This window comes from Poecilia mexicana, unplaced genomic scaffold, assembly GCF_051168715.1.
Source record: "Poecilia mexicana isolate PSO_F unplaced genomic scaffold, ASM5116871v1 scaffold_3, whole genome shotgun sequence".
NCBI classification, from domain to species: domain Eukaryota; kingdom Metazoa; phylum Chordata; class Actinopteri; order Cyprinodontiformes; family Poeciliidae; genus Poecilia; species Poecilia mexicana.
This window is the reverse complement of record NW_028263372.1, coordinates 14,193,266-14,205,418: the sequence shown is the minus strand read 5'-3', so window position 1 is coordinate 14,205,418 and position 12,153 is coordinate 14,193,266. Positions and strand designations below refer to the sequence as shown.

The 12,153-nt window shown below is 39.8% G+C and overlaps 1 protein-coding gene across 1 annotated transcript; it reads left to right on the top strand.

Annotated features, from left to right (window-relative positions):
• The first annotated feature begins 3,399 nt into the window (after positions 1-3,399).
• ppef1 (protein phosphatase, EF-hand calcium binding domain 1) lies at positions 3,400-12,141 on the top strand. Its single transcript, XM_088004198.1, is given in 18 exon segments — positions 3,400-3,594; positions 4,444-4,476; positions 4,976-5,103; positions 5,181-5,241; positions 6,353-6,516; positions 6,597-6,711; positions 7,729-7,775; positions 7,897-8,063; positions 8,149-8,185; positions 8,299-8,448; positions 9,098-9,249; positions 9,348-9,582; positions 9,822-10,007; positions 10,091-10,233; positions 10,999-11,105; positions 11,200-11,384; positions 11,511-11,595; positions 11,685-12,141. Coding segments are annotated over 18 exon segments (2,277 nt in total). The 5' UTR covers positions 3,400-3,539; the 3' UTR covers positions 11,912-12,141.
• The last annotated feature ends 12 nt before the right edge of the window (positions 12,142-12,153 follow it).

Below are 12,153 nucleotides of genomic sequence, written 5' to 3'. Positions count from 1 at the left end.
TTCACTGTGCAAAGATGGAAATTCCAGATTTCCTGTCCAGTCGGCATCTCTGTTTCCCCAGACCTCTCCTACTCAGACTGGTGAGCTCTGAAGCATCTCGGCTGTCAAAGCACAACAGACTGAGACTCATCACTCTGCAGGAGGTTGATGCTGCTATTGCACTCTTAAAAAAGACGACTCGTGCAAGAGCTGCTGCATAAAGTATTGGACTCTATAAACTTTTTTTTACTGTGGTGTTAATAAAAGTACATTTTTAAACTGTAGTGCTTCTGTCTTGCTGTGTAGGTAGGCATGTAGAATCTAGTGACATCTAGCTGTAAAGAAGGGAACTTTTCACATAGCCGCCCTCTTCTCAGGACAAACGAGCCACTTGGTGTAATTTGAATGGGCAGATCTGTGACAGGATGCCTGTTGACCCGTATGGAAACACTTGCACTCGTTTTGAAAATTTAACGGTTGAGGATAAAGTAGGAAATTAAGATGATTTCAGGTGAAACTGTATCAAGTTGAATTGCCTGTAGCCGTAAAACAAGACAAAGACAAACCGGCTTAGGTTGTATCTGCATTGCAATGATGCTCAAGTCCTGTAAGCTTTCATTCTGCAGTTTTTTGTTTGTCATTATGTCCTGCTGAGAAAACTACACCATTTACTCCAGGTGTTTGAGGAATGGGCCAAAACTGAAGTGTATTTTGGGCATTTGTCCCAGTCTCACCACTGATGCGTTCTCATGTTGGAAATTTGTATTTGTTTGAATCTTAAATTTACCCTACAAACTTTAAGCTTTGATTCTTCCATTTATAAGGTGGAAGAATTTTGGCAATTGAACCTGCCATGCCTAAAGTTTTTTTTTTTTTTTACATTTTGCTCAAACGTTCCCTCAGAAATGAGGCTGGTAAGATGCATCCAAATAGGGTTTAAATTTCAGTAAAACTGAATTCACTGGACTTGAATCGGTTCCATGAGTATTTGAAATATAATTTTAAATGTTGGATTTTATGGATAACACAGTTCCCTATTGAGTTTTATTTATTAGAATGTGCCAAATATTCCTAGTCCCTATTAAAGAACTACAATTACTCAAGATGTAAATGACTGATATATTCTCAAAGGTGTCAATTTCAGCAATGCTCCTTTAAATTGAGCATCATGGTTGAAGTGAACTTAACCTTTGACTGATTTGTGGTGGTTGATTTGAGACCAATGTGCTTTACTATACATTTTGACATATAGGTTTACTATTTTACTGTTTTTTTTTTTTCTTTAAACTTTGCACCACTTAGCTTTACTCACATTTATAGGTTTACATAAAGTTTAAAGAATTAAAATCCCTAAGCATTTCAAATGTATAAGCGTACACAGAGCATAATGTCAAGGACTATTTGTAATCCAGATTTGTGACTTTTATGCCACATTAGATGGTTCCACTTAAAATAAGGAGTAGCATGTGGAGCTGCTGCTGCTTGCGCCTCCTCTCCCAGCTCTGAGCACCGGCAGTGCTCCCTGCTCCTCCTCTTGCCTCCGCAGCTTCTCTGGGAATACTGCGATCTCTTCCTCGCATTTGAAGGTCCAACTCCGGCTCTTGAAGAGGATGCAGAGCTGGACCTTTCCATGCTAGCTTCGACGCACATTTTTACGCATGAATTGATGCGCTCTCATCATTCCAGGCGGACCGCGCGGATTTAAGCTTCTGGTAAGATTTAACGACTTGCACTCCTTGGAAGCGACGCTTTCCTGTTGATGAAACCGTAAGAGGAGAAAGTTTTATATGCGACTATTTCCATAGCTGCATTTTTTTATGCGCAATTTGGTGACGCGTGTAAAGCATTGACTGTTGGCAGCAAGGGCGTTGCTAAGATTTTGTAAGATGGGGGCCTCAGCCCAGACGGAAAAATGGAAATATTTTCTAAAACAAAAAAAACATTTCAAACCTTTTTTGGACAAAAAATGTCTAATACATTGTGTCAGATGCTTGCTTATAATAGCTTTTTTTAAGTATGACAAAAAAGGTGAGAAATGTCGGAATTAACAATTCTCATTATTTACTTGAGTGATTCTATAATTGCAGATACATTTGATGTCCAGAGTCATTATTTTTGGTCTGGTATATTAAAATATTTCAATTTTTAAATGCTTTAGTAATTTATTACTCATTTTAATGGATCATAATATTTAACAAGTAAAAATATTTAAGTAAATACATTTAAAATTGTTTTATATAGCTGAAAAACCAAGACTTCTTGTTGTTTGAGTTGGGTACTGTCATTTTTATTAACCTGAAAAATGATGCAAAAATCTATGTTTTATTATTTTTCTTTGGTGGATTTGTTTTTTCAATCTTTTTTTAAACTGCCTAAATGGTCAATTTAATAACATCACATTAAATTAACTCAAAATACCCTTATTTCCGAAAAAATATGTGTCCGAGAATTTTTTGTCAACTCTGTTACCATATGGTTTTGTCTCTGTAAATCTGTGAAATTGCCTTCTACGGCTATATAAACTGCATAAAATTAAGTCATTTACTTTTACTGATAAGACCTGAAACACACAGAGGTCTATGTGCCATTCTCTGGGAAATATTTTAGTTTAAAAATCACAATCACCAGGTGTTATTGTTTTCAACGTCAATCTTGTTACCAAAGTATCATGAGAAAAATACCACAGATTTTTGATCAGAGACAAGTTTATTTAATGGTTTTTAAACCATTATCTCAGTGGTGTCATGTTTTTTTCACAATTTCTACTTACAAGTGGAGTTTTTAATAAAAATGTTTGAAATTGTCAATTCTGTTACCATCAACTCTGTTACCAAATAGGGTAACAGAGTTGATGGTAACAGAGTTTTTAGTTCTAAATTATTGTGGTCCTGTCAATTCTGTTACTAACACCAACTCTGTTAGGTAACAGAGTTGACATGTTTATGACATACTTTCACAAAAAAAAAAAAAGGAAAACTGTTGTCCAGAGCACCATATACATTGTTGGTTGACTTCTGCTGTGATTTAGTATTACTGACCAATTTTATTTCTAAAAGAATGATGGTTTTCAATGAGTTTTAATGAAAAACGTTTGACCCTATGCACATAGCTCTGTGAAAAGTTGAGTATCTTTTGATTTTTTAAAATGTATTTTTAAGTAAAACATCTCAATTTAAAGTATTTGGGTAGTAGGACACTTGGTGTAATAGAATAAAAATATTTTAGTCTGCTAGAATTTATTGTTTTTTTCGCTCACTGTCTATATTGTCCGTAACAGAGTTGACATACCGCAAAATATACGTTTTTTCTGAGGAAAAAAAAAAATATGTAGATAATGTTTGGCAATTACAGATTTTTAAAAGTTTAATGCCTTTTCAATAGACTACCTAAGAAACTTTTTAAGAAATGAAAAGTTTTTTTTTTTTTGTCATTTCTTGAAGTGCCAAATGTATCTCCAATTATAGATTCACTCACATGCTGCCATCCAAAGGAATCCCATAATGCTTGGAAAAGAGTGACTAATGTGACCCCTGGACCTCCCTGCTGAGCAACTGAGCATCATGGGATGTGGCACTTCTGTTGCTACTGAAACACAAGTAAAGCAACTGGAAACAGGTAAAAGTAACTCTCTCTCTCTCTCTCTCTCTCTCTCTCTCTCTCTCTCTCTCTCTCTCTCTCTCTCTCTCTCTCTCTCTCTCTCTCTCTCTCTCTCTCTCTCTCTCTCTCTCTCTCTCTCTCTCTCTCTCTATATATATATATATATATATATATATATAAAATATAAGCAAAGGATAAAGATTTAACAGAAGTTAAAGTAAAATGTAAACTTTTACATATTATTTTACATCCAAATAAAATATGTTTTTCTCATGTTTTAGTCATATCTAAAATATGACTAAAAATAGAAATATACTTTATTGTCCCAGTTGATAAATCCAGGTGATAATATATAAAAGACAGTGCAGTAGGTGATCAATATTAATAGGTTATTCACTCTACTGCTGTAATTACCCATTTGTTCTCTAAATCTGAATCACTCGCTTCATTTAAGAGCTTGTTTTGGTTTCTTGTGTTTAACCCTATTTTAAGTAGCACTTCTTAGCTACCAATGTGCGGTTCCATGTGGTTTCTTCCATGTTTTGCTGTTTTCTGTCACTGTGTTTGCTCACTCGTTGCAAACACACACATACACACCCACACACGGGCATTCAGATGTTTGACAGATAGTAGTTTTTTTTCTCTTCCCAGCTTGTCTTTTCTCCTCTCTTTAATGAGTGTTGTTACTCCCCAAAGCTTGCTTAATTCGTTCAGTTTTTCCAGTCCCACTGTTGCCCATGAACCTCCCTTGTGTCTTGTTATCGCTCCTGTTTTGTTTGTCTGCGTGTGCGTCTTCATGTGTGTCTGTTTGCACATGACTTCATTCAATTACCAGCTTCTCGTGCTGACTCGTGTTTCCTCTCACAGATGAAGCCGTTAAAAGCCCCAGCCCGGCACTCAGTAAGATCTTTTTAAGTCTTTGACTCGTCTCCCTGTACACAGACGCATACGTATAGAACCACGCAAAAGAAAAACACCCTTTCTGAACTACTGTGTGTCTTATTGGGATTTTATCTGATAGATCAACACAAAGTGACACAAAGTTGTGAAAGGGATAGAAAAGGATATGTGGTTTGATATGATAGTGGCACATAGTAGTAGGAGTGGCATGCTGTGGGAATGCTTTCTTCAGCAAGAACAGTGGAAGATGGGTGATGATAAGCAGGACAGTACTGTAAACTCTCAGTGTTCTCTCAGGGGTTTTAACCATTTTTTGCCAAGATGTCCAGAGGTTTGGTTTGTAGCATGCGTCTTACTTGCACAGTAGTATGTTAGAATAAAAAGGTAAAGCCAATGTAAGTTCTTCAGGGAGCTAATTTATATCATCTGCCATGTGGTTGAGCATACTATTACACCTCTCCTTGGTTTATAAAGTCCAACATCTGATACTGTCCTGCAGCGATGAAGGCAGCTGTTTTGATCCAGCGGTGGTACCGGCGCTACATGGCCCGACTGGAGATACGAAGGAGGTACACCTGGAACATCTTTCAGTCCATCGAATATGCCGGAGAACAGGACCAGCTACAGGTCTCTCTCTCTCTCTCTTTCTCTTTCTCTCTCTCTCTCTCTCTCTGATACTTGTCCTTTTGTCTTCAACTCTCTAGCTGTCCAGTTTCTTCACTTACATGCTGGACAATTTCACCCACCTTCACGGAAACGGACCTGGTGAGACTAAAACAGCGCTAACATTCAGATTTATTGTTTTCATTAAATGCTAGATGTCTCCTGTCATGAATCACGAATTCCCTTTTAATTCCACCGACGGCTAAAGTTGGTAAGCTTCAATTTGACGCTCTTATTATAGCTCCAAACGTGTTGTTTACAATTTAGCGCGGCCTGTTATTCAAAACTACTTCAGGCCTCGGTAAGTGGTGACATTTTAGTGTTTGTTAGTCATCAGCCGGAGCTAAGTTGCTGAGAAATAAATATAATTTCACATAATGAGCACAATTTTTGTGAAACAACTATGTTTTGGTCTAAATAAGAAAGCCCAACGTACACCCTGTTGCTTAGTAACAATCATGAATGTGGAGGCTAGCGTGTTGGTGTGTAGCTGCTGCAGTGTTCGTGCGTGTGTGTGTGTGTGTGTGTGTGTGTGTGTTTATTGCTGCTCATCCGGCTGAAAAGCAATGCTCTTCGTCGACAAGCTAAGCCGTAGCTCATCCTCACGGCCGATTCTCTCCTGCATGTCGCCTTTCATTGGTTTTATATTCAGCCGTCATGCAGACAGGGTGGTCATTGTGTGCCGCGGACATCTGTGCTTTTTGTTTGTGTGTGCAAGAGACCGAGAGCAGAACAAAGGGAATTTCATGGACAGCAGACAATAGCCCCTACTAAGGTGGCCTGTAGGTAGATGTCTGCTTTCTGCTTGCATAAATTAGAGGTTGTCTTTTATTTTTTATTTTTTTATTTGCATGTCGTAGTGCTCTCATGTCACACAGAGCTGAAAGTGGTACAGTGGCAAGCTACTTAAAGGAAGATACTGTGTTGGTAATATTTTCATTTCACAATTTGTCTGATTATAATCAATGTTCCTCTGACCCATTCAGACTCAGAATCTATTATGTAGCATTCTGAAAAAGAGAATCATAATGCTCCAATTTTGGTTCCAGTCATACAAGTGGCCTTCATCATTACACTGTACTTTACAATGACTTTGTATTTTCTAAGATTGGAGATAGCTGTTTGAAACAAAAGAAAAGGCCTGGGTTCTCATGGGTTAACTAAGAACAACTGAAATGAGTTTTTCAGCTTGTGAACATATCGTCTCCTCCAGACTTGATCTCCCAGCTGCTGGACCCCGTCATCGACCCCTGGTTAGACAGAGAGACCTGCTACAAAACGATCCCCATCCCAGAGTCTTACACCGGACCTCGTATTTTGTTTCCTCTGTCTGTCTCTGACACAAACGCCCTCCTGAGTGCTTTTAAAGAGCAGCAGGTACCAACATGACACTTTATTTTGTCCCGATGCAACAATAAATGCGTCTTGAATACGGTGGACCTCTTCTTTCCATGCAGATTCTACATGCCAGGTACGTCCTGCAGCTGCTGTACGAGAGCAAAAAGCTCCTCAAACAGATGCCGAATATTGTCCATTTGTCAACATCCTACACCAAGGAGATCACCATATGTGGTGAGAAGTCTCAGTTTCAGTTCTCCTCGTTAACAGTTAGATCCAGCGTTGTCCTTTCTCTTGCACAGTAAGGCAAACCTGAAAACATTTGTCATTCTGATGCTGTCAGCACTTAAGGCTAGTAAACACCTCAATAAATGACCGCTGCTGTCTTTAAATGTGTCATAACTACTGCTGCCTGTGTCTTAATAGCAGGGCTGGAAGATATTTGCACACTGATCAGGCACTTGACTTCTCGTCCACAGCTGCCTCCTCGCACCGACTTGCATCTCATTAAACTTAAGAAAACCTGTGATAAAAACAAAGAACACACGCTGTTTGTGTTGAGGTGGTGCCAATTGGAGATGTTTGCATAGAAGTTGCAGCTTAAGCCATTTAATTGTATTTTGATTTTCATTTCTTTTGGACATGTTCCTCATCCAATGTGGAAACAACTCTGAGATCATCGTCCTACCAAAACAGTTCAGTTGTTTCCGTGTCTCAAACATCTTTTTGTTGCTTTGACATTAACTTGAAGAATATAAAGGTTGTTCCACATTATTTCAATGACTTTGCAAAGTCCTCAACATGATGCTGCTAATGCCGTCATGCTTTATAGTTGGTGCAGTTTTCTTAAGCCTCTTGAAGATTTGAGTGCAACCCAGAAAGTCAACCAAATTGAGAAGATTTCAGATGTCATGGCAGATTTATACCTGCTGTTTTTTACAAAGTGCCTAGGTACAACAAGCAATGCATTAGCAGGGGCACATACATAATACCTATACATAATAGGCCTGTTTGTATAATAATTCAGGCCCTATGTGGTTTAAGGAAAATTCGGAAAATGTTCATTTAATTCTTGTTTTGGAAAAAGAAATGTCTGCTTTTTGGAAAAAGAACAAGTCAAAGAAATTCAAAATAATCCAGCAACCCTGGATTACACAAGGTGCACAAGTGTGTGTATCTTTTTACCCAGAGCTGTATGTCCATGTCAGAATTAGTGATTTTTGTTTTTGCTTTTTTTGTTTTTTGTTGCAGGTGATCTGCACGGCCGGCTGGATGACTTACTTCTGATATTCTATAAGGTACCCTAAGGCAGAAATGTCTCTGTTTGTAGAAATACACAACAAAGCTTACAAAGAATAAAATAAAATGTTTGTGCTGGTCAAAATGTAGTTACTTTTTTTTGTTGTTGTTGATGTCCAGAATGGACTGCCTTCTGCTGAGACGCCATACATCTTTAATGGAGACTTTGTGGATCGTGGGAAAAAGTCGGTAGAAGTGGTAATCCTCCTACTTGCCTACCTTCTGCTTTACCCAGACCACATGCACCTGAACCGGGGAAACCACGAGGATCACATCATGAACCTCAGGTGGGTGTGTGGGGGGGAAAAAGAAAACATGGAGAAAGAAAAGTTAATTCCCAGAAGTCCTCAAGAATTTTTTCTTGCTTCTCAGATACGGATTCACAAAAGAAGTTATGCAGAAGTATAAGGTAAATCCAGCAGATAATGACATTGTTCCTTCTCCACAAAAATAACTAAGGATCTGGTGATTTGGATTATTTTGGTCCACCATCATAAGATCTGTTTGTTTAACTGCATGCAGACCCATGGCCGTGAGATCCTCCAGCTGTTTCAGGACGTTTTCAGCCTTCTGCCCATCGCTACAGTCATTGATACAAAGATCCTCATTGTGCACGGAGGAATTTCAGACCAGACTGATCTGGAATTGCTCAGCTCCATAGAGCGGCACAAGGTCAGAGAAAATCCATAGCTGCCTTTTGATTTTATGTTTTATAAACTGCAAGGATTTTTTTTTTTTTCCCTGTCATGTGAGGGCATAAAAAAATCACAGGTAGTCCAGATGGTATTAAAGTTCCTTACTTTAATATTGCTACCCTTTAAAGTTCTTCACATATTGTTACATTAAAAGAAACTTAAATGCTTTTCATTTGGATTTTAAGTGACGGACTGCCACAAACTAACTGTGAAATGGCGATTTTTAAACATTTTTCAAACAAAAACCTGAAAAGTATGTTGCACGTCCATTAAAATGCATCATGGTTAGTGTATTCAGGCCTCCTTTGCTCTGACAGCCTGGAATAAATTAGTTTATTTAAGGGATATGCATGATCCACTTTTCAGATATTCAAACAGTTTTGTTAACCATGTGTCACTTTGCGCTACAAAAATAGAAGATAGTAATTAATTAAACAATAGTAATTAAAATTGAACAACACTTCGAATTACACCATTTTGTTAGTAAACCATCTATGTGTTACTGTCACGGTTAACCCGAGCTAAAGCTTTTTAAATCACTTCCGCTGAGATATTTAGATATTTATGTTCTGCCTTCTTCTCTGAACATCTGTGTTAGTTGTTGACCTCACATCTTGTCCTCTCAGGTGAAATCCGCCCTGAGGTTTCCTAGACGCAGCTTGGAGCAGCTTGACATCGGTCAGTCCCATCGACTGGGCAAAAGAATGAGGTCGACGGACATCTCTCGCCCCAGCAGCAGTCGCAGCTACAATGGGAACCACAGGACTCCAACCCTGAGGTCTGATCTCTTATCTTTATTTGCAGATGTTTAGTCATTATTTATTTATTTATTTTACCAAAATCCTGACTTTTCCTGCTACCTGCTCTCATCCTCAGAAAGAGGAGATGCAGGCTGAGCCGGCAAGATAGCGGAGCCTCCACTTCATCGTCTTCATCCTCATCGTCGTCCTGTTCTTCGCTCTGCTCTCCTCGAACTCCCTCCTGCATCTCACCCCAAACGTACCCCTCGTCTCCCAGCACACCCTGCAACGTCCTCCGGGTGCCTTTCCTGGACTCTCTATCCTCTGTTCCTCTCCCATCACCCCCGCAACAAGAACGGGAATGGAAACAGGTGAGAGATTTTTCAGCTTTCTTTCATAAACCATATATATATATATATATATATATCAAGCTCCCAGGCCTCTGGTAGAGGACCCGAGCTCAGAGGATGAAAAAGAGACCACCCGTGGAGGGTGAGAAGGGAATTTTTATATATATATATATATACACACACACACACACACACACACACGCACACACACACACACAAACTATATATATATAGTTCGTGTCCGCTCTTGCATTTGCCAGATTGTGGATATATTGTGGAGTGACCCTAAAACCCAGGAAGGCTGCAGCCCCAACTCCTTCAGAGGTGGAGGCTGCTACTTCGGCCCCGACGTTACTCAGAGGCTGCTGCACAAGCACGGACTGCAGCTGCTCATCCGCTCTCATGAGTGCAAACAGGAGGGATACGAGCTCTGTCACAGCGGACGGGTAGGACACATTCACCTTGCTGTTGCTGCCCAAAAAACTGTGACATGTTTGGACGGGCACAGATGAACTTGTGAATCTCATAGGTGATCACCATCTTCTCAGCATCAAACTACTATGAGGAGGGAAGCAACCGTGGTGCTTACATCAAACTGGGAAAGGAACTGGTGCCTCGCTTCTACCAGTACCAAGTCAGCCGCACAACGCGCAGGCTTACACTGACACAGAGGTGCAATGCAGTCGCTCCTAAATTTAAACCAAAGTACTTAGAGTAATATTAGTAAATAAGATTTATCTGATGCTAATCCATGTTTGCCTTCTTCCACTTCATCCGTGTCTTTCTTTGCTTTCTCTTAAAGATTTATGTGGTCTGAGATCAGTATTGGCTCTTAAACCAGAGGGAGTCTTTCTGAACCCTGAAAGAAATTGAATAAACTATAAAACAGACAAAAGTTTCCACATTTTAAAGAATCTGTTAACTATTCAGTTCAGGTTTGATTTGCACTGGTATTTTGAACAAATGCTGACTACGCCACAAGCTCCCCAAAAAGTGGAATAACTCTTGGATTTAATGGAATCAGAACCACCATTGTCTAATACAGCTATGTCTTCTTCTGTAATGGGCTCCTGTAAATAAACTATAGAAAACTGCTAAGCTATGTGCAAGTAGCTGATTTCCCCCGAGCTCCACACCACATGCATGTGCCGCCCTCAAGCAGCATGCCACCTTGGGTGGTGAGCCACAGGGCCCACATCAGGAACCACTTTAATCTATGATCACCCATCAGGCAGAGCTGTGAGGTGTGTGGTTCCCAGTCAGTCATCATACAGACATTTGCTGGAACCAGTCTAAGTGCACATTCCTCGTCTTTAAACACTGTGAAACTTGCATAGTGTCCCCAGCTCTGGTTATCTTGAATGTTCTTATCATTCAGAACTAAAATATTGAAATAAAATTCTTGGTTTATAGCTTGTTTTTTAATTTTTATTGCAGAGTTCGTGCAGCTGAAGGCTCTGCTCTCAGGGCTCTAAAGGAGAAACTGTTTGCCCATCGATCTGAGCTGATGACGGGCTTCCTGCAGTACGACCCAAATGAAACCGGTACTCTCTGCTCCTTCCAGCGCCACGCAGGGGGGTGAGGGGTCACCCTTGTTATCACATGAAGCTGTTACCTTAGAAGCAACCTTTGTTACAGGTTGCGTGTCAGTCGGTGAATGGGCCAAGGTGCTGGAGTCTGTCCTGAGACTGGACTTACCCTGGCGGACACTTCGTCCACACTTAGTCCATCTGGCACCAGATGGCAGTGTTGAGTATCAGTCCTGCTTTGAGGATGTGGGACCAGGAGCTCCTCTGCCTCAGGTCAGAAGATAAAGTACCCAAGTGCAGTGTGAACAAATATTTACTAATCCCTGATAGGAAATGTGAAACTAAAAGACAAATCTTATAATTGTACTTTATAGTAATTATGTTATATTTGCTGCATGTGTTTGATTTTTTTTTTTTTAGGTTGCTCCCACCTTGGCTGAAACTCTGTTCAGATACAGAACCGACATCGAGATCATTTTCAACATCATAGACAAAGATCATTCAGGTACATAAAACTCTTCAGCATGTTTTAAGTTGGTTCGTCTTGTTCCCCGCCAACTAAAACGTGTTCATGGTGGATGTGGATGTGTTAAGGTCTGATATCCATTGAGGAGTTTCGCCACACCTGGCGCCTTTTCAGCGCTCACCTGGGGGTCGCCATTGACGACAGAGCCATCGATGAGCTGGCCCGCAGTATCGACTTCAACAAGGACGGCAGCATAGACTTCACAGAGTTCTTGGAGGCCTTCAGGGTGGTGCACAAACTGGACATTAAAGATCATCAACTGAGCGAAAACGCGGATAAAGAGAAGTGTGCTTGAGTATTTGAAAGGAGACGTAAACTCGATGCGAAGAGATACACCTGCTGCAACCTCCAGTATTAAGGTTCTTTTAATGTCTGCTATTTATTTGTTTTAAGTAAAAAAAAGAAATCAGCAAAAAAACTAACTTTTTTTTTCTCTCCTACATTTACAAATTCACAAGCAGTATTTATCCAGAACCACATTTCCCATGAATGCAAAAAATAAAAAATAAAAATTGCTTCCTTTGAGTCCACCATGTT